This window comes from Haliotis rufescens, unplaced genomic scaffold (genome assembly GCF_023055435.1).
Source record: "Haliotis rufescens isolate VD_foot unplaced genomic scaffold, xgHalRufe1.0.p SCAF_24, whole genome shotgun sequence".
In the NCBI taxonomy this organism is placed as follows: Eukaryota; Metazoa; Mollusca; class Gastropoda; order Lepetellida; family Haliotidae; genus Haliotis; species Haliotis rufescens.
Window position 1 is genome coordinate 3,185,002 of NW_025963935.1, and position 23,355 is coordinate 3,208,356.

Sequence of the window (23,355 nt, forward strand, 5' to 3'; positions counted from 1 at the left end):
AACAACCAACAACCAACCACCACCACACCCACACCCACACCCACACCCACACCCACACCAACACACACCACACCCACACCCACACCCACACCCACCACCCATCACCAACCACCCACACCCATCACCCACCACCCACCACCAACCAACCACCACCAACCAACCACCACCACACCCACACCCACACCAACACCCACACCAACACCCACCACACCCACACCCACACCCACACCCACACCCACACCCACCACCCACACGCTTCCACACCCACCCGCAACCCGTAACCCTTCTTCAATCAACCTCTACACGCACACCAGTGTGTTCGATGTCAGCAATTTCAGGAAAACACTCCAGTATGGTGATGGAGTCAAACGTATGCGACTAGATATAATCATGACCATCTGCTATAAACTGTTACAACCCGCCTACATTCTTGAAAGATTGAAAGATCTTATCACAGAATATTACAATATAAATGTTCTGTACCATATAAACACGAGCACAGTGCTGACAAACCTAGAAACATGGTCAGGGTGACTATGGCAGATTCGAACCCAGAGTTTTAGATCTCTAGTGCGCCTAACGGACACAGTGCTGAAGAGCGAACAGCGACGCCTCTCACGACCGTGCTACACTGGCCCCCAAGTTGCAGTTGCCATGTTCAACATGCCAATACACATATCGATGTCACGCACATGACAAGAAAAAGCCAACATGGTGGATTGATCTTAACGGGATTACTTGGCAGTGCTTGGGACTACACTTTGAAAAGTATAGTTTGGTTCACTACATCAGTCAAAAAGGTGAGACGCTTGCAATTATGTACATGATCTATTGTGCACCTATCTATCATACTGAATACAAATATGTACGAAGGCTGTATTGTGTAAGTTGACAGACGGGTGGTTTGTGAGGTAGCTTGCACAATGCATGACGGTCCACGAGGCGCATTTACCGCCATTACTATTACGTCAACGCTTTTCTATCTGATACTTGTAAGTATATGTGTATCATTATGTTATGACTTGTACTGAAATGAAAGGGTCAGTTATGTTGTATATTCTATAACATCATACATCATGGTGGGTGTTCGTGCATTCCGTTGTCTTGAATGGTTATGCCATGATCTAGTGTGGCATTGTGGATTACATGAAGCTTTCAAGTGTTATTTATGTGATGCATTGATGTCGACTGAAACAATTATATATATATATATATATATATATATATATATATATATATATATATATATATATATATATTTATTGATACCCTGATCTTAATAATGGTTGGTGAGGAAGGGTGAGGATGTGTGGGTAAGGATGATTGATACTATATGTTTACTGTTTTCGTGAGGAAGGTGTAGGGTGTGTGGGTGAGGATGAGTGATACTATATGTTTACTGTTTTGGTGAGGAAGGTGTAGGGTGTGTGTATGTAGGTATGTTGAGTCAGATGTGGATGTTGGAGTGGGGGCGGGTATGGGACTGGGGTGTTGGATGGACAAGTTGGCGTGGGAGCGGGTATGGGACTGGGGTGTTGGATGGACAAGTTGGCGTGGGAGCGGGTATGGGACTGGGCTGTTGGATGGACAAGTTGGCGTGGGAGCGGGTATAGGACTGGGGTGTTGTATGTCAAGTTGGCGTGGGAGCGGGTATGGGACTGGGGTGTTGTATGTCAAGTTGGCGTGGTAGCGGGTATAGGACTTGGGTGTTGTATGTCAAGTTGGCGTGGTAGCGGGTATAGGACTGGGGTGTTGTATGTCAAGTTGGCGTGGGAGCGGGTATAGGACTGGGGTGTTGTATGTCAAGTTGGCGTGGTAGCGGGTATAGGACTGGGGTGTTGTATGTCAAGTTGGCGGGGTAGCGGGTATGGGACTGGGCTGTTGGATGGACAAGTTGGCGTGGGAGCAGGTATAGGACTGGGGTGTCAGATGGACAAGTTGGCGTGGGAGCGGGTATAGGACTGGGGCGTTGGATGGACAAGTTGGCGTGGGAGCGGGTATGGGACTGGGGCGTTGGATGGACAAGTTGGCGTGGGAGCGGGTATGGGACTGGGGTGTTGGATGTCAAGTTGGCGTGGGAGCGGGTATAGGACTGGGGAGGTGGATGGACAAGTTGGCGTGGGAGCGGGTATAGGACTGGGGTGTTAGATGGACAAGTTGGCGTGGGAGCGGGTATGGGACTGGGGTGTTGGATGGACAAGTTGGCGTGGGAGCGGGTATAGGACTGGGGTGTTGGATGGACAAGTTGGCGTGGGAGCGGGTATAGGACTGGGTGTTGGATGGACAAGTTGGCGTGGGAGCGGGTATTGGACTGGGTGTTGGATGGACAAGTTGGCGTGGGAGCGGGTATAGGACTGGGGTGTTGGATGGACAAGTTGGCGTGGGAGCGGGTATGGGACTGGGGTGTTGGATGGACAAGTTGGCGTGGGAGCGGGTATAGGACTGGGTGTTGGATGGACAAGTTGGCGTGGGAGCGGGTATTGGACTGGGTGTTGGATGGACAAGTTGGCGTGGGAGCGGGTATTGGACTGGGTGTTGGATGGACAAGTTGGCGTGGGAGCGGGTATTGGACTGGGTGTTGGATGGACAAGTTGGCGTGGGAGCGGGTATAGGACTGGGTGTTGGATGGACAAGTTGGCGTGGAAGCGGGTATTGGACTGGGTGTTGGATGGACAAGTTGGCGTGGGAGGGGGTATGGGACTGGGGTGTTGGATGGACAAGTTGGCGTGGGAGCGGGTATAGGACTGGGGTGTTGGATGGACAAGTTGGCGGGGGAGCGGGTATAGGACTGGGTGTTGGATGGACAAGTTGGCGTGGGAGCGGGTATTGGACTGGGTGTTGGATGGACAAGTTGGCGTGGGAGCGGGTATGGGACTGGGGTGTTGGATGGACAAGTTGGTGTGGATGTGAATTGGGTCCACGCTTCCATCTGGTGTTATTTGGTGAGGAGATATTTTTAAGTTACAATTATGGTTGCGGTCAATACTTATGCATGTGAAAAATGCCAAATAGGCTCTCGTTGAACATTTTACGCACCGAGTTGTATTGCTAAAGCCTGTTCTTTTTCCATTGTAAATGTTTGTCATTGTTAAACAATCTATAACACGGAAAGACAGTAAACTGATCGCGCCAGCATTCATTAAAATATTTGCTTACATTTATACAACGGACAATTGGATCCTGAATTTGCTGTCTGTGTACCATGTATGTTGTTTTTTGACAGTAAGAGTATATTTCTCAAAATTGTATACTTGCAGTCTTAAATTATTATTGGGCAGGTTCCACATCGTGTTGTGTGACATTGTGTTACCCTTACGGTGTTTGTATCTTGTTATTTTGATGGACAAAGGATTTGTTTGAGATTGTTGGGCTCTCTTGTGCTGGTATAATTTTACGTATTTGAGACATTTTGTCATTTACTTGGCTGTAAATTGGAAGATTGGCTTTTATAACGGACATAAGTTTACAGTTACTAGGGATGTAGGTACACAAGAATGTCCGTGTTCAGTTCCTTTATCTTCATCAGTGCTTCTCGTGAGATTGTCATTGTTATATTTACAGCCTCTGTAACCACTCATATATAAGATGATATACACATATGTATCTGTGTTTGTGTGTGTCAGTGTGTGTGTGTGTGTGTGTGTGTGTGTGTGTATGTCTCTCTCTCTCTCCCTCTCTCTCTATTTATATATATATGTATATATATATATATGTAGATAAAATACACAAGTCCAAAGATGAGCAGTATAATTCCCCCCCCCCCCCGCTTCTCGAATGTGATTTTCAAGAGTACAGTTATACCGTCACACTGTTTTGACGTCACTCTAACATAGCATGACGTCAAAGTGCATTCTAACTTTGTGACATATGACACATATAAACATATTATATATATATATATACATATATATATATATAATGGAGAAAGAAGACATAGGTATATATATATATTTCGTACTATTATCTACTGACAAATTATAATATGTTGCATCACCTCATTGCTCAGTAAAATACAACCAAGGTAAGAAGCGGGTGTCCTCATTGTTGATCATCGTTCCCAAATAGCGTATTTAGATGGCGTCTCAGATATGACTTCATTTGTACATTGATGTATTCGATGTGACGTTAACGTTCGAGCAGGAGACTTTGCACACGTCACAACAGTTCTATTAATGTGAAACTGTGTTGTGGTACGCACACGTGGGCATAAGGTAGATCGACAGACAGTAGAACATTGAATGAGTGACTGAGTGAGTATGGTTTTACACCGCTTTTTAGCAATATTTCAGCAATATCACGGCGGGGGACACCAGAAATGGGCTTCACACATTGTACCCATGCCGGGAATCAAACATGGACTTCGGCTTTAACAAATAGGCTACTCGACCGCCCTGAAAATTGAGTGAAGAATCAACAGGTGTCGTGGAATATCCAGCAAACTGAGGTATCACAATAGTACGGCATTGAGCCCCTAACCCAAGCCTCTGCCTTAACCCTAACACCAAACTTTCCAGAAACCCTTCCACTACAACCACCCTTAACCCTCCCCAGCCCTACCGCCATCCCCAACCTGAACCCTCCCCAACTTTACCATAACCCGTACCGAAACCAATATCTCTCCTTGACTACTCTACCCTACCTGTACCGACACCCTAGCCTCAAAGCTAACCCCACCCATACCCTTACCCAAACCTTCACCCTTACCCTAACACTTACCCTACCCCCTCCCCATGTACATACCCTAATCTCTACACTAACCACTACCCATACTCAAACCCAAACCTTAACCCTGCTCTACAATACCCTTACCTTTACCTCTACCCTACCCCTACTACCAACTCCTTATCCCTACCCCTACCCTCACCCCTACCCCTGACCTCTACTCTTGCCGTTACCCCTACCCTCACCCCTACTCCTGTCCTCTACTGTTACAGTTACCCCTACCCTACTCTGCGCTTATCGTTTTCATTTCACCACCCCTACGATTATACCCACTCCATATCACCACCCCTACCCTACCTCTATCCTACCCTCACCCCTACTCCCGACCTCTACCCTTACCGCTACTCCTACCCGAATCTACGCTTACCGTTTTCGTTTCCCCACCCTTACGATTATACCTACTCCTTACCCCCACCCTACCCTATCCCTATCCTTACCCTTACCCCTACTCCCCATTCTCCACCCCTATCTAACATTACCCTTACCCTTAACTCTACCTACACCTATCATTATCCTACTTTAACCCTAATCCTACCCCTACCTATTACGTTACCTCTACCCTATCCAATCCTAAACCCTACTCTTACCTTACACCTACCTATACCTCCACCCTACACATACCCATGCCCTACCCTAGCTTCTACTATAACCGCTAACCTAATAACCATCCATACCCCTACACCTACTCCTAACTCTATCCCCTAACCTTATCATTTCCCAACTCCCGACGTCTAACCTCAATGCACAGGTAACCCATACGCTATCCATGACCTGAATTTCTCTGTTAATCCCCGCAGTGCAGACGCTTTTACATCGCAATTCCTCAGGAATAGGGTCCCACAGTACATATCAAATCAATGATAGTAGCCATATGACTAACACTTATCTGTTACACACACAACTGACTACAATCAGGATTTACGGCTTAGTTAAGGTCCACGGTTAGAGCGTAATGTTTTCTTAGTTCACGCGGTCGGGATTAGGGGCCTGGGAGGGAGGTGGGGACTACTTGTGGCGGATGTGGTAAAAGTGATGGGAGCCGTTTATTTTGTTTGAGTCAGGGAAGGAAGAATCGTTATGAGTTTTTAACAATCTAAAACTACGTGTCAAACATCAGAGCAGTGGCACACAAATAAAGCACAATGTGAATTCAAAGCCACGGTACAGAATACATGTTATTCCGCACCCGTCACTAATTATGCAGCGTTGTGAATTTGCGGTATTGTGCACGTGGTTTATTATATGTCCAGCATTCAATGAGCCGTATTGTTCACGATACCCCTTAGAGGCTGTATTGACGAGGCCACGATATTGCAGGAATACCATACTATGCCTTTGCTAGGCCATAGCCACTCAGTCAATCTACCCCCTGTGTCAATCACTCCCTGTCTCGCCTCAATGTCTAAATCTCTCTCGTTCATCCACGTCTATATTTCTCTCAGACTCTCTGTGTCCTCTCCCTTGATCTCAATCTGACGTCCTACTGCCCGCAAGGGTACAGTTTCAAGTGGTCAGCGCTGTGACACTCCTGGAATGCTACTGCAAGCTGTCAAGTCCATAGTCTCCCACTCTACGTTGTGACGTGTGAACACATATGGGTACGGATACCACCTTCTCACCTCACACCCCACCGTATCCGCATATGATCGTAGCTGTCACGTGTCTTGAGCAAAATCCAAGATAACAATTTAGCAGTGTGGAAGTGAAAAACGTCTCGTTACACTGTTCGCTGTATAATATGCATTAGTGCGGTCACAGTGACCCAAGCAGGTGCCTCACTGACGTGCTATCCTTAATTAATGTCGACTGATGGCAAGCTGTAAGACAATCATGTTGCCTGGCTGTTGACATAAAACAGTCCAAGTCTTTTTACGAGAGTTCGTTATGTTCAAGAGTTGTAGTCTTGTCATGCGATCTGGGCCCACTTGCACAAAGCGACCTTAGCGCTAAGATGATCTTAACTCCCATACTTTAGCATAGGCTTTCAATAGTCTTAGCACTAAGATCGCTTTGTGCAAGTGGGCCCTGGTATGTATGGCGGCCATAGCGACAGCGCTTTGTTGAACACGCAAGATTAAATTGATACCGCATACATTGGTATTTGACATCTTTAGATGCCACTGTCATTTCGTCACTTCGGAAATAAAACAATGACAAGTCGAGCTTGAAGTCAATATACTGTGTCTGAGTGTTGTGCGTATGTAACATTTCGGCATGGTATGTTCTTTGGGTATCACTAGTATTCTTCTGGCATCAGTACAGACTACAAAAAGCAGCCACCCACACAAACACGCGCACTCACGTTCGTAAACGTCGATCTTAAATCGACATCAAACCCATTTAACCTCACCACACATCACCTTAGATATAGCAAACCGATTGAATTTAAATTGATCTAAAGGAGAAACTAGAGGACACTAGAACTAAGAATATAATTGTTTGGTTGGCAGACGAATAAACATTGAAAAAACAAGTGGCACAATGAGGGAAATTTAAGGAGTCGAACAGGAAATATGGGGCAACATAGACGCCTGGGCCACACGTGTATCAGGTATGGAGAAGCGGTAGGGAGAACGAGTATGGAGAACAGGTATCGAGAAAGGCTATGGAAAACGGGGATGGATAAGAAGTATGGAGAACATGTATGGAGAATTGGTATGGAGAACGGGCATAGATAACACGAATAGAGAACAGGTATTGATAACTCAGATGGAGAATGGCTAAAGAGATCAGGTATGGAGAACAGGTATGGAGAAGAAGTATGAAGAATGGGTACAGAGAAGAGGTATAAAGAACGGGTATGGAGAAAAGGTATGAAAAACGGGTATAGAGAACAGGTATGGAGTAGAGGCATGAAGAACTGGTATTAAGAACGGTTATAGAGAAGTAATGGAGGTATGAAGAATGGGTATAGAGAACACGTATAGAGAACAGGTATGGATAACTCGGATGGAGAACGGGTATGGAGAACAGGTATGGAGTAGAGGCATAAAGAACTGATATGAAGAACTGGTTAAGAGAAAAGGTAAAAAGAACATGTATTGAGAACAGTTATAGAGAGAACAGTATGAAAAATGGGTATGGAGAATGGGTATAGAGAACGGGTATGGAATACTCGGATGGAGAACGGGCGTGGAGAACAGGCATCAAGAACGGTTATAGAGAAGAAGTATGAAGAACACGTATAGAGAACAGGTTTAGAGAACAGGTATAGAGAACAGGTAAAGAGAACATGTATGGAGAACACGTATATAGAGAACAGGTATGGAGAACAGGTTTGGAGAACAGGTATGGAGAACATTCATAGATAACAGGTATGGAGAACATGTATAGAGAACAGGTATGGAGAACATGTAAAGAGAACAGGTATAGAGAACATGTATGGAGAACACGTATAGAGAACAGGTATGGAGAACATGTATAGAGAACAGGTATAGAGAACGGGTATGGAGAACATGTATGGAGAACGGGTATGGAGAACAGGTATGGAGAACAGGTATGGAGAACAGGCATGGAGAACAGGTATGGAGAACAGGTATGGAGAACAGGTATGGAGAACATGTATAGAGAACAGGTATAGGGAACAGGTATAGAGAACAGGTAGAGAGAACGGGTATAGGTAACAGGTATAGAGAACATGTATGGAGACAGGTATGGAGAACTGGTATGGAGAACTGGTATAGAGAACGGGTATAGGGAATAGGTATAGAGAACAGGTAGTGAGAACGGGTATAGGTAACAGGTATAGAGAACAGGTATAGAGAACGGGTATGGAGAACAGGTATAGAGAACGGGTATAGGTAACAGGTATAGGTAACAGGTATAGAGAACGGGTATAGGTAACAGGTATAGAGAACAGGTATAGAGAACAGGTATAGAGAACTGGTATGGAGAACAGGTATGGAGAACTGGTATGGAGAACAGGTATGGAGAACAGGTGTAGAGAACGGGTATGGGGAACGTGTATAGAGAACATGTATAGAGAACGGGTATAGGGAACATGTATAGAGAACAGGTATAGAGAACAGGTATAGAGAACGGGTATAGGAAACAGGTATTGAGATCAGGTATGGAGAACAGGTATGGAGAACTGGTATGGAGAACAGGTGTAGAGAACATGTATGGAGAACAGGTATAGAGAACAGATATGGAGAACAGGTATGGAGAACTGGTTTAGAGAACAGGTATGGAGAACGGGTATGGAGAACGGGTATAGAGAACAGGTATGGAGAACAGGTATGGAGAACTGGTTTAGAGAACAGGTATGGAAAACGGGTATGGAGAACAGGTATAGAGAACAGGTATAGAGAACGGGTATGGAGAACAGGTATGGAGAACAGGTATAGAGAACGGGTATAGGGAACAGCTGTAGAGAACAGGTATAGAGAACGGGTATATGGAACATGTATAGATAACAGGTATAGAGAACAGGTATAGAGAACGGGTATAGGGAATAGGTATAGAAAACAGGTATAGAGAACGGGTATAGGTAACAGGTATAGAGAACATGTATAGAGAACGGGTATAGGGAACAGCTATAGAGAACAGGTATAGAGAACGGGTATAGGTAACATGTATAGAGAACAGGTATAGAGAACGGGTATAGGGAACAGCTATAGAGAACAGGTATAGAGAACGGGTATATGGAACATGTATAGATAACAGGTATAGAGAACAGGTATAGAGAACGGGTATAGGGAATAGGTATAGAGAACAGGTATAGAGAACGGGTATAGGGAATAGGTATAGGGAATAGGTATAGAGAACAGGTATAGGGAACAGGTATAGAGAACATGTATGGAGAACATGTATGGAGAACTGGTACGGGGAACAGGTATGGAGAACATGTATAGGGAACAGGTATAGAGAACATGTACGGAGAACAGGTATGGAGAATAGGTATAAAGAACGGATATGGAGAACAGGTATAGAGAACTGGTTTAGAGAACAGGTACCGAGAACGGGTATGAAGAACGGGTATAGAGAACAGGTACAGAGAACTGGTATGGAGAACAGGTATGGAGAACAGGTATGGAGAACAGGTATGGAGAACTGGTATGGAGAACAGGTATGGAGAACATGTATAGAGAACAGGTATAGAGAACAGATATGGAGAACAGGTATGGAGAACTGGTTTAGAGAACAGGTATGGAGAACGGGTATGGAGAACGGGTATAGAGAACAGGTATAGAGAACGGGTATGGAGAACGGGTATGGAGAACAGGTATGGACAGCAGGTATTGAGAACAGGTATGGAGAACTTGTATTGAGAACAGGTATGGAGAACAGGTATGGAGAACAGGTATGGAGAACTGGTATGGAGAACAGGTATGGCGAACATGTATAGAGAACAGGTATAGAGAACAGATATGGAGAACAGGTATGGAGAACTGGTTTAGAGAACTGGTATAGGGAACAGGTATAGAGAACATTTATGGAGAACAGGTATGGAGAATAGGTATAAAGAACGGATATGGAGAACAGGTATAGAGAACTGGTTTAGAGAACAGGTATTGAGAACGGGTATGGAGAACGGGTATAGAGAACAGGTATAGAGAACTGGTATGGAGAACAGGTATTGAGAACAGGTATGGAGAGCAGGTATGGAGAACAGGTATGGAGAACTGGTTTAGAGAACACGTATGGAGAACGGGTATAGAGAACAGGTATAGAGAACAGGTATAGAGAACGGGGATGGAGAACGGGTATGGAGAACGGGTTCTGGTGAACGGGTATGGAGAACGGGTATGGTGAACAGGTATGGAGAACGGGTATGGAAAGCAGGTATGGAAAATGGGTATAGAGAACAGATATGGAGAACAGGTATGGAGAACAGGTATGGAGAACAGGTAAGGAGAACGGGTATAGAGAACAGGTATGGAGAACAGGTATTTAGAACAGGCAGGTATGGAGAACAGGTATGGAGAATGGGCGTGGAGAATTGGTGAAGAAAACGGGTATGAAGAACGGGTATGGAGTGGAGACCAAAAGAAAAGGTATGAAGAACAGGTATAGAGATACCTGACTTGACTTGATCAATGTACCAAGCTGCTGTCTCCCTGGAATGATGTTGTGGAAGACAACAGGTCAGACCCTCTGTGCAAGACCAATTCCACCCAACAACATGATGCTCGGACCACCCCACGAGTCTCTCTCAACAACATAAGCATCCGAATAACGTTCCCCACGGCGTCACCAGAGTCCCTCTGCCATCTGCTGTTGAGATACAGTGACGGCTCTCGTCTGAGAAGAGGACTCTTCTCCACTGCTGGTGGTGCCAATGCTGGTGCTGTGTTGCCCACTGAAGACGGTCTTGGCGATGACGTGGTGTCAGAATGGGTCCTTGGTGTGACCTGAGGAGGTGTCTGCTCGTCAATCGTCGACGCACCGTGTCTGCACTAATGTGTCGTTGGTTTGTCCCCATGGTCTGTCAAGCAGTTTCCGCAGCAGTAACAGAGCGATCTTGAAGATGCTGCCGCACAATCTGACGACCCTGACGTCGGGTGGTCACCCTTGGTCTTCCACTACGTGGTCGGCAATCTGTGGTGTTGGTGGTCTTGTGCCGTTGCTGCAGCCTGTATATGGTCCTTACGTGGACTTAAAATGCATTGGCTACTTGCTGGGCGGTTTGTCCACCTTGCAATCGTCCGAGGGCTTGGTGTCGCTGATTTCATGTCAATCTTGTCATGTGGTAGCAATTCAATAATGAATAAATGTTTTCCGATCTGGGTGGATTTTTATAGGGCAAGAAATGGGGGAACGCATGTGCGTTTCAATTTGCAGGGAAGTCACGTGCATCGGGTAACCATGGCCGTTGCCGTGATGCGTTCGTGTGATCAGATTTATTGTTATCTGCTTTGTTTTTTTATCATCAATTTTTTCCGGACAAGGTCATGTTATTTTGTTTAGAAACTCTGACAAAAAGAATAGCCAGATATTTAAACGATAAATTTTAATGCAATGCTACTTGGGGTGGCGTTTCTTTTGTGGTCGGTATATAACCGATTATGTTTTTTGGATAGTAATACAAACTCGGGTCAAAATACGCAAAAACGGTGACACCTGTCAGCCTCCCGTCATCATTATTTCAACGAGTTTGATGGTAAAATGATCTGTGTGTTGTAGCAGCCAATTTGTGCCTCACCAATCCTTGTGCTGCAAGCGTCATCGCTAACATAGCCTGGCATTTTATGTTTCCAAAGTTCCCTGAACTTGTAGAATGTCTTTCATGGACACTGATACTAATATCAATCAATATCAACATTAACAGTAATACTTATTATTTCAATAATTTGCATGATGGTTAATTGTGACTCGATTTGCGATGGAAAAAGGCGACGCCATGTTTATTTAAAAACACTGAAAGAGGTGCCATTGAAAGAAGTGACCTTTCATATTTGCCTATTTTTCCTCACGTTAGCCCAAGGGGTAGAGTATCCAGCCGAGAAACCTTCCCATAATATGAAATATATATCTAAACCCGTAAATAGTTAGGCGAACATTAGATTTGAACAATGAAGTGGCGACCCTGTGACCCTGTATATATATAAACCTGTAAATCGTTTTTTTCCGAACACTAGTGTCGAATAATGAAGTGGCGACAACATGACTCTGTGTTGTATGTTATAACATGACTCCAAGGCATCCGAATGTCCCTGGCAAGGGTCCGATATTTGATCGATTACATTAATCTGCCATTTATATCAATGACCAGGCGAGTGAAACAGGTTGTTCACTCAAACGGATTCTTGGGGAAAAGTTCAGTGGAGTCACGTATCCACATGCCGGCTGACGCAATAAACTGGGATTAAACACCATAAATTTGTACAATTTATTTATGACTTCCAAAGCTGACGCAATGCTAAAATTAACTCAACATGGATCTCACCAAGAATGAAAAGATTCTTTCATACTTGTTCTGTGCACAAGGTTTCACGATAATGGACATTATAACTCAAGGATCTGGCTGGTAAATGTTAAATGTCCGTTCTTGTACTATGTAACCTTACTGAAGCTGTTATGTCATGATTGCTCATGTACAGTAAACTACGGTTATAACGAATTCAAAGGGACCACTTATTTTAGTTTGTTATAACCGTAGTTTGTTACGCACATATATAGCAAATGTACAGGACCAAAAATAAGTTCGTTATATCCATCAGTTCATTGTAAGCATGTTCATTATAAAGGTAGTTTCCTTTTGAATACAATTATTGCTGCATGGAAATATTTTGGGAAATATTTTACAGGTCAATGTTCATATTTCTGAAATGATTTGCTTCTCATATTTTTCGATATTTACTTCAGATATTTCTACGATAGCAGGTGGTACAATCGGTACGTTCTTAATTGTTTTCATACATTTTACCGAATATAAGTACTGTAAGTGCATATTTATAGTTTCTGTCAAACAAGGATATTTTTTGTTCATAACCTATTTGCATAATGTATTGAATGATGATTGTTTTACGCTGCTGTTGGCAATGACACTACAAAACTACTGCGGGGGACATGAGAAATGGGCTTCACACATTTTGCACAAGAGGGAATTGAACCCGCTCCTTCGGTGTGACGAGCGAACGCATTACCGACTGTGCCACCGTCCCTTCCCATAAAAGTACAAACCTTTAAAAAGTGATATGATAATAGTTTGTAGATGTACAAAAGTTAAATATGACAAATAATGTCTTTATCTTGACTGAGTGGAGAAAAATGTAGCAATCTCGCTCTCTATTTCTCTTTCCAGTTGGTTGAAAATGATGGTAAAACATAACCAAGTACATGTATTACTGGTTCTGACTGTGACTTTCATCCATGGTAAGTAAGTTTAAATGTCCATGTTATTTTTTGAAAAAGTAGCCAGGTTAAATACATATCATTTAATTTATTTTCACTTAATGTAACGATTAAGTATGTTTCATCAACCTTCATAATCATATGATTTAGATTTGCTTTTTACTCCACACATATATCTAAAATATTTTTTTAACCAAGCAACTGTGCTTGCCTTCTTGTTTTTATGAATCTCCAGAACGTACGAAAAGCCAACGAGCGGATGCTGTTTCCTGTTTGGCTAAAAATATGTCATAAAAAACGATGTCACTGATTTCGTTGAGGTGTCTACAGTTGATGTGAACTTATTATTGTTGACTTATGTATTTATAACAATTTATTAAAATATAATTGTGCATTTAAGGAGGTAATTACACTATATAAGCACCTGTGTTTACCTCCATGAACTAATTACAGTTACTGTGGTAAATTCTGAAGTAGATCAGCCTTGTAGTGGTTGGTGTTTCACTGCTACTGTAGGTGTATCCCCTACACAAGTCCCGTGTCCAGGTGGAGTGGCAACACTGGAGACAGAATACACCATAGCTGGTGACAGAAGCAGCTATACAGGCTTTATATGGGTACGACCAACTGACGGCCGGTATGTCGTCACCTGCAACCCCAGGTGCAGCCCTGTGGCTGGATACAGTGCAACGAACGACACACTCTCTACACTCACTATAGACAGTGTCGGAGTGAATGATACTGGCACATGGAAGATCGTGGATGCAAATGTAGTGGATGCCATCCCTGTAGACGTGTGTCATCTCACCGCAGCTAGTAAGTATTTACACAACACGTTTTGACAGATTATAGATCATCGCATCTAGCCATAAAACCATGTAGATCCCTGGAAACAAAACAGTTCCCCAGGAACATGTTTTGGCTGGTCGTAAGTGTCACTGTCGGAAGGGGCAACTAAATTGATCTGGAGGCCAGGCTCGATGACGACATACATCAACCAAGTCACTGACCAAGCGATCCTTTTAGTCACCTCTAACGACAAGCATAGGTTGCTGGGGACCTATATTATTTCCCGTGATCCCCACCGATGAAGTCAACATTGTCAGAAGAATGGTTAAATTCCATCATCAACGGGTCCTTGGTGATTATATCGATAAGCCTTCCAACAAATGCGAATTTAAAAGGTTAACCAACAATTACTTTTCAAGTAAACTTTTGACCTTTGTCTCGTTCATTATTATTTTTTTTTCGGCATCAATTCCAAATTGTTCCGCTACTGCTATTTGCGTTTTGTTATGCATGTTATGTATAGCGACGGATCAGGATAAAACATAATGTTAGGCAATCACATAATGAGTATGTATTGTGACAACGTCACAATACATGCAGGTATCCCTATCAAAATGTTCTGAGGGGATAGGCGAAAACAATTCTTAGCGTCGACATTCGGACATTAGACAAGTTACATTAATTAATATTGCTTTAATGTGTAAAACTGATCAGCCAATATGTTATCAGCCGGTCAAATATATAAATTGTAACTAAATATATATACGATATATACATATAACTGTATACCAACACCCCCCAATTGCGTGGTTCGATGCTCATGTTTTCAATCACTGGATTGTCTGGTACAGACTCGATTATTTACAGATCGCCCTCACAACCAACCAACCAACCAACACCTGAACTGGTTATGTTTCCAACGTAATTTTATTGGTGCCAAGTTGATAATGTCATTTTTGGAATCATCAACACTTTGAGTATTTCCTGTCAACAGAAACTCCCGAATGTAACATCAGTACTGATGTGGACACAGATGCCCTTGAGCTCGGCACAAACCTCACAGTCACAGTGTATATCAACGGCTACTACTGTTCCAAGGAAACTGGCTTCAATCTTACCACTGGGGCTGTCATGGAGACGTTGTCGACGAAACACAACGTCAGTGATGTCAAGACTGACGTCATTAACAAAACTATCAATATTGACCTTTCACGTTTTGGTGACGTCACGGTGTCGTTTGCATGTGACGTTATGAGCAGTGATCTGAGCTGTAGTGGAGTTAAGAGGTTGTTAAAAAGTGAGTATAAATTTAGGGTTGTTATAAGTACAAATCAGTATCTATTCACTGAGAAAATTAAAAATAAATATATTTCTTTAGATATTTTCAATTTTGCATGTAAGTGCATTAATGCTTTTTGCTGGGTAAAACTTTTCGCTTTTAAACACCCGGAATTAGAGTGACATTGACATGTTCCTGATTTACCGACCAGGTCCCCCACAGTGCAACATCAGCAGTGATACAGACACTGATGTACTGGAGCCAGGTACAAATCTCACTCTGACAGTGGACATGAGAGGCTACTACTGTTCTCAACAAGCTGGGTTTGATCTAACTACAGGCAGCGTCACAGACGTCTTGTTGCAGAACCAGACCACGCACAACATCACCGACACTGTCCAGCACCACGTCTTCAACGTCTCATCTGATCGTTTGGGAAATGTCAGTGTTATGTTTAGATGTGACAACACCAATAGATCACTTACGTGCGATGGAGTTTCCAAGTTGAGCGGTAGGTATCTATTTTAATACTGATATCCTCACAGTATTCCTCCAGTTCAAATATATACTGTTGAGGTTGACGATGGACATCTAGCATTTGTTTTCCTTTGGCTGATAACTAAACAACAATATATGTCAAGGGAAACCGAAAAAGGACACATTGTAGTAGGTTACTTTACAGCAATAACCACTTTTTTAACGACCTATTAGAAAGAGCGAATTTTCCTTTTGGAACAAAATTGTATCCACAAAATCACATGACGTCTTGTACAAATATTACATGTCTGTTGTTCTCTTTCTAGCTGCTCCTTCACCAACAACAGCCCCCCCATCGACAGGTACGTAACTTCCACCCTCAACCGTTCCCGTGTCGATACCAGGCTAGAATAGGTCCTCCACAACCCACAAGTCGGTGACTTGGTGGATTTCATGTTCTGTTTTCACTTACGTGGATCGATGGTCATAATGTTAATCACTGGATTTTCTGGCCCAGATTGGATTATTTACAGACCAGCATTGAGCTGGGCAAACAAACAAAACTGTCTTCAGACCATTCCTTTAGTTCAAACATATACTGTTAAGGTTGGCGGTGTTGTTTGTTTTGTTAAGATTTGTTAAGGGTAGCCCAAAAATTGACATTTTGCAGTGAAGTAGCTTTAAAGCAATAAACGACCTATTAAAAAGAGCGAACTCGCCTTTTGAAACATCACAAAATCACATGACGTCTTGTACAAATAGTATGTGTTTGTTGTTCTCTTTCCAGCTGCTCCTTCACCAACAACAGCCCCCACATCGACAGGTACGTAGCTACCATCCTGACGGGTTCCCTTGTCGATTCCAGGCTAGAATAGGTCCTCACAAACCCATGCGTGTTGTGAGAGGCGACGCTGTGGATCAGAGTCGGTGTCATGATGGATTTCATGCTATTGTTTTCAATTGAGTAGATCGGTGCTCATAATGTTAATCACTGGACGTTCTGGCCCTAATTGGATTATTTACAGACCAGCATGTAGCGCGAATATTGCTGAGTGCGGCGTAAAACAACATACACACAAACGAAACTGTCTTCAGACCATTCCATCAGTTAAAACTTATACTGTTAAGGTTGGTATTGTTGTTTATTTTGTTAAGATTTGTTCAGGGTAACCCGAAAATTGAAATTTTGCACTGAGGTAACTTTACAGCAATAACCACTTTTTAAACGACCCTTTAAAAAGAGCGAACTCCCCTTTTGAAACTAAATTAAATCCACAAAATCACATGACGTCTTGTATACTCACACGCAAAAGAAACATGTTATTTATTTTCAAAAGTAAAGACAAGAAATACTAATAGGGCAAGATTGACACAAAAATTATTGAAGACAGTTTAATGGATTAAAAGGCAGATGACATAATTGTTTTTTTTAAAATGATAAGGGCTTACACAGTTTCGGGTCAATACCAAAAATGTCAGTCAATACCTGGTGTGACCACCATTAGCATTGATCACTGCCACACATCTCCTGTACATTGAGTGAAACAGGCGATTTGTGAAGGCCCTGGGGTTCCTCCTGCACACATCCAGAGCAGTTGTGCGTAGTTCATCGGCAGTAGTAGGGACTGGGCGCACATTGTGCAGACGCCTTTGAACCTCATCCCACAAGTGTTCGATGGGGTTCAGATCAGGGCTGAGGGCTGGTCACGGTAGAACACGGATGTTGTGTTGTTACAGAAAGGCCATGGTAGCACTGGCAACATGGGGACGAGCGTTGTCCTGCTGGAAAATGTCTTGTTGATGTTATGCAAAAAAATGGAACAACGTGGGGTCTGGTCGCTTGGTCGATATACCGCTGAGCAGTGACGCTGTGTCCCCGACCTTGACCAACATTCAGAAAGCACATGGGTCTAAGTCTCACAATAAGTCCGATCCCTGCCCACATCATAACGCTAGGTCCACCCCATGGATCCCTTTCCACAACGTTTCTGTCAGCGAAAAGATCACCTCGACGCCGCCAAATTCTGACTCTTCCGTCTGCATGGGAGACACAAAAGCGACTTTCATCAGAGAAGATTACACGCCTCCAGTCACGATGACGCCAATTGTGATGACCATGTGCCCACTGAAGTCGTGCTTGTCGATGACGTGGTTGGATAACAGGACGACGTGCTGGTCGGCGACATCTGAGGTTGTTTGAACGGAGACGTCGGATCACAGTGTCCCGGCTAATGTGTCGATTATGTGTTCCCACGGCCTGTCGAGCACTTTCACTTGCAGTTAGGAACGGATGTCGCTGGTGTTGACGGGTAATCTGGCGATCTTGTCGAGGTATGATGACCCTAGGACGACCGCTCCGAGGAAGGTCATCTGTGGTCTGTGTAGCATTGTATCAATGCAGTAGACGGTAAATTGTGGCTATGTTAACGTTGAAATGACGGGCAACATCTTGGACAGACTCTCCAGCTTCCAAACGTCCGATAGCCTGGTTTCTCTGCATTTGAGTTAGGCGCGGCATTGTTTACCAAGGTGTGGTAGGTCCAAGAATCGTGCATTTTCGATTTCGCTAGAAATGGGTGCATGATACCCATATATTCATTGAAATAGTGCGTTTTGGCGATTCGTTTTTTATGTTGCGTTTTTACTCGGGGCTTCCAAAATGCAACCAAAAATATTGAAAACACCATCAGGCCTCATTACATGCTAAAACTCGTGTCAATTTATGGTTCCGTGTTTGTTACCTATTTGCTTAAAACCACTTGCGTTTCTTTTGCGTGTGGGTATACAAATAGTACGTGTCTGTTGTTCTCTTTCTAGCTGCTCCTTCACCGACAACATCCCCGACACCGTCAGGTACGTAACTACCATTCTCGGAAAAATCCCGGAAATGGACACGCAATAGTATTTATCAATATTGTAAATCTATTGTTTTATTTAGAAAAAAACTAGCGCACTCTTGAACACCTCTTACTTACTCGGTTGTGAGACGTCAACATAGAGCATTCTGTTGTTGCTATGGTGATTGTAATTTTGGTCATTATTTCATTATAATATTTTTTAATTAAAAATTTAAAATCCCGAAAGTTCCCATGAATAGAGAAAACTAAAATATTTGTTATGAATGTCAAGTAGTATGCAAAAAATGCTGAGTAATTATGTATTCCTACACCGTGATTCGGTCGCTTGCTTCAGGGAATGCATTTAATATTTTCACCCTTTGACATTTGGTCATGTGACCAAAATTAGCCAATCCCAACGCAGAACACACTTTCTATAGGTATACATTACAGCAGTAAACACTTTTTAAACGACCTAGTAAAAAGAGTGAACTCCCCTTTGAAACACAATTATATCCACAAAATCACAAGACGTCTTGTACAAATATTACGCGTCTATTGTTCTCCTTCTAGCTGCTCCTTCACCAACAACATCCCCTACGTCGACAGGTACGTAACTACCACCCTCACGGGTTCCCTTGTCGATTCCAGACTAGAAGAGGTCATCAACAACCCATGAGTCGGTGACTTGTTGGATTGCATGTTATTGTTTTCAATTGCGTACATCAATGGTCATAATGTTAATCACTGGACGTTCTGGCCCTAATTGGATTATTTACAGACCAGCATGTAGCGCGAATATTGCTGAGTGCGGCGTAAAACAACATACACACAAACGAAACTGTCTTCAGACCATTCCATCAGTTAAAACTTATACTGTTAAGGTTGGTATTGTTGTTTATTTTGTTAAGATTTGTTCAGGGTAACCCGAAAATTGAAATTTTGCACTGAGGTAACTTTACAGCAATAACCACTTTTTAAACGACCCTTTAAAAAGAGCGAACTCCCCTTTTGAAACTAAATTAAATCCACAAAATCACATGACGTCTTGTATACTCACACGCAAAAGAAACATGTTATTTATTTTCAAAAGTAAAGACAAGAAATACTAATAGGGCAAGATTGACACAAAAATTATTGAAGACAGTTTAATGGATTAAAAGGCAGATGACATAATTGTTTTTTTTAAAATGATAAGGGCTTACACAGTTTCGGGTCAATACCAAAAATGTCAGTCAATACCTGGTGTGACCACCATTAGCATTGATCACTGCCACACATCTCCTGTACATTGAGTGAAACAGGCGATTTGTGAAGGCCCTGGGGTTCCTCCTGCACACATCCAGAGCAGTTGTGCGTAGTTCATCGGCAGTAGTAGGGACTGGGCGCACATTGTGCAGACGCCTTTGAACCTCATCCCACAAGTGTTCGATGGGGTTCAGATCAGGGCTGAGGGCTGGTCACGGTAGAACACGGATGTTGTGTTGTTACAGAAAGGCCATGGTAGCACTGGCAACATGGGGACGAGCGTTGTCCTGCTGGAAAATGTCTTGTTGATGTTATGCAAAAAAGTGGAACAACGTGGGGTCTGGTCGCTTGGTCGATATACTAGAAAAGGTCATCAACAACCCATGAGTCGGTGACTTGTTGGATTGCATGTTATTGTTTTCAATTGCGTACATCAATGGTCATAATGTTAATCACTGGACTTACTGGCCCTGATTGGATCATTTACAGACCAGCATGTAGCTCCACAAACAAACAAAACTGTCTTCATTCCATTCCTTCAGTTCAAATACATATTGTAATGGTTGAAGTGGTTTTTTTTGTTAACATTTATTAAGGGTAATCCAACACTTGACATTGACAAATTTCAGTTGTGTCATTTGAGTGCTTCACATGAGTGTAGGACGAGAACGAAATATCTACGAATGTTTTCTGCCAATTTGAATTAGCCTTTTTTCTATTTAAGGAACAAGCTACACGTCACCAAGCTCACCAACAGCATCTGAGAGGTCGTCAACACCCACAAGTCCATCTACTACAGAGTCATCACCATCCGACCTTACCTTAGGTCTTGCTATTGGACTAACGCTGCTCTTTTGTGTAATTGTACTTGGTATTGTGTTGTGTTTCCGGGAAAGGCTTAAAAAAATTGGAAGGTACATTGTACAAAGTCCTGATAAGATTCTAAAACAGCGTCACGAAATGCGATCACAGCAACCGATTCAGGACAACTTTTCATCCATAGGGTAATTACCATGTATGACTGTACATCACTCAATTGTCATTAGATAAAAAAGCTGATCTCAGTATTAATGATCATCACCATTGCATTGTGCCCTTTAAAGCCAAGGGGGGCACAGGGGGCCCTGTCGACTAAGACGCCGCGATTCACTGATCAGATTTGCGTCCCTCCTATGATTGTGGTTCAAATCCCGGTTCGCCCCAATTATGATTTTAGGTTTTTCAACACCATATCCGAGTTCGTGGGTTTCATCGAAGTGGTAAATGTCTGAGATCTGCATCACTTAAGCCTTTCCTCCCACATTAAGCTGACACGCCGTGATATAACTGGATTACTGTTAAAAGGGGCGTTAAACCTCCCCAACTCACTCGCTCACTCACTTTAAAACCAAATCACAGGGTCAAGCAGTGCACTCGTCTGTCCCATAGAGATCCCACCATAGCCACCATGCTGCTGGCCCTGCACTTATATAAGAACCACCATACTGGCACCAACAAGATCGACACTGGGGACTTAGTTTATGGTGTGTACTTTAATCGACACCGCCCAGTATATATCATGTGTGTTTATATGTGTAACTGAGTCATGTATGTTTCATCATAGCCAGTATGGTATTACCTCAATGTGTCTTTCCGACACTCGGTATTTTTATGTGCACACTATACCCCAAATGACGTATTTGGTCAAGCCTTTGAAATTATTTGTAGTGAGATTCTTTCAAATGTCTCCAGTCGAAGAGAGATACCGGTGGGGCCCAGACAGTCCGTAGCTGTATGGGTAGCAAGTCACAACGAGGCTCATACATGTGTCATTTATTTCAAGTTACAAATATGCACACTATTGGTGTACTGAATATATCTTTGAATCCAAATTCACAATGTATTAGTGCTAGATGGTTGTATGAGACGTCACACCTCAACATCCGAGACTATCATCTAATTAATACATCTGCAGCTAGATGTGAATAACCCTCAACTAAAATTGTGTTGTTATGGCAAACCAGATTCATGACTCCTTTCTGTGAAATAATTGTTACAGCTGTACAGTGGACAGTACCAGTAGTGAACTTTTACACAACAAAGTCGGCATCAGTCCGGACTGGTACAAACAGCCACATTCACGTGCATGTACGTCGGTATATGAGTGCAAAAATCTTGGACGCGACGTCGAACCCCATTTTACCTCATCTCATATGGCCACAAAATCAAACTGGCTCGATTATCATTTATATACCTGGTTGGTTCACCAGGTGGCACTGACTTAATTATCCTACCCACAGTTCATTGCTTGGTTCACGGCCTAAGATGACTGGCTCACAAATCTCCACAATTGTCACTTTTAGTTTGACTGAAATGATTTACATGTGACACAGAACCAATTGCCACCCACTAGATCTTTTGACAAACCAGTGGGGGCAGGGTATCCAAAGCCAACTACATCGTCCACGCACATTTCAATGGCTGCAGAGCTTAACAAAGGTACCTGAAAAAGGCGGGTTGATGGGGATTTATGAATGAGCAAATAATCATTTTCGATGTTGTCGCTCTCTCAAGATGAATTACAATGTTGGATGACAAATAACAAAAAGTGAAATGAATATTAATTGCGGATACAAATGATATTTTACTTTATATGATGTTGCTAACACTATTTGAAATTACTGCATTGTGGGCAATTGTTGCTTTTAAACAAGGATCGTGTGTCAAATGGCCAGCTTAACGTGTAGTGTGTATGCTGGCATCTTTATGGTCCGGAACAAGAGGCTACAAAGATTGTAAAAGAAAAATGTGATTTTGTAACAGACCCACAAATGTAACACAACTCCAAGGTATGTATGGTATCATGAGTGAATGAAAGCTTATGTGTGCCTATTCAGACGCATGTAAATGATGACTAAATAGTATCGACATATGCCTTATACACCGAATTGAAGGTCATTGTGAATATGTATGGATCAATTGTCAAACTGATGATCACCATGTACGGCTGGGTTATATCATTTTGGACTGTTGGATGAAATCTTCATAATTATGAACTGCTGATATTGTTGTTGGAGACCCAAATCTACATATTCCAACGTCCATGGGATAAGAGGCTTAATAAAACATCATGTGAGATCGTTTCCAAGTCTGTTTCCTCCTTGCCCAGAAAGGGATTTCTTCGTCCTTACATCTTCGATATAACAGGGGAACATACAGACTATATTT

At 42.9% G+C, this 23,355-nt stretch overlaps 2 protein-coding genes across 11 annotated transcripts; one reads left to right on the plus strand and one right to left on the minus strand.

The window, feature by feature from the left end:
- The first annotated feature begins 347 nt into the window (after nucleotides 1-347).
- Nucleotides 348-23,269, plus strand: LOC124119012 (mucin-2-like). 10 transcript variants are annotated; one of them, XM_048401993.1, is made up of 12 exons: nucleotides 350-800; nucleotides 6,165-6,320; nucleotides 13,030-13,059; nucleotides 13,469-13,539; nucleotides 14,035-14,334; nucleotides 15,302-15,604; nucleotides 15,798-16,097; nucleotides 16,390-16,425; nucleotides 16,851-16,886; nucleotides 18,881-18,916; nucleotides 19,474-19,509; nucleotides 20,873-23,269. In XM_048401993.1, the coding sequence occupies exons 4-12, from the start codon at nucleotides 13,479-13,481 to the stop codon at nucleotides 21,154-21,156; spliced, it is 1,392 nt and encodes a 463-aa protein (XP_048257950.1). In that variant the 5' UTR covers nucleotides 350-800; nucleotides 6,165-6,320; nucleotides 13,030-13,059; nucleotides 13,469-13,478; the 3' UTR covers nucleotides 21,157-23,269. The 10 variants fall into 10 exon arrangements, with proteins under 10 accessions (XP_048257957.1, XP_048257958.1, XP_048257950.1 ...); XM_048402000.1 differs by lacking the exons at nucleotides 6,165-6,320; nucleotides 20,873-23,269 and adding an exon at nucleotides 19,682-19,983 and having other exon boundaries at nucleotides 348-800; XM_048401992.1 differs by lacking the exon at nucleotides 6,165-6,320.
- Nucleotides 1,760-2,929, minus strand: LOC125383521 (extensin-like). Its single transcript, XM_048401847.1, has one exon. It carries the CDS (start codon nucleotides 2,927-2,929, stop codon nucleotides 1,760-1,762), a length of 1,170 nt encoding a protein of 389 aa, XP_048257804.1.
- Nucleotides 23,270-23,355: the final 86 nt, after the last annotated feature.

Bases quoted from the DNA above. Each gene is read 5' to 3' on its own strand.
- LOC125383521 (XM_048401847.1), bottom strand. From the start codon at position 2,929: ATGGAAGCGTGGACCCAATTCACATCCACACCAACTTGTCCATCCAAC.
- LOC124119012 (XM_048401993.1), top strand. From the start codon at position 13,479: ATGATGGTAAAACATAACCAAGTACATGTATTACTGGTTCTGACTGTG. The intron at 16,098-16,389 runs GTAGGTATCTAT...TTCTCTTTCTAG, and splicing joins TGGAGTTTCCAAGTTGAGCG to CTGCTCCTTCACCAACAACA. The intron at 18,917-19,473 runs GTACGTAACTAC...TTCTCCTTCTAG, and splicing joins AACATCCCCGACACCGTCAG to CTGCTCCTTCACCAACAACA.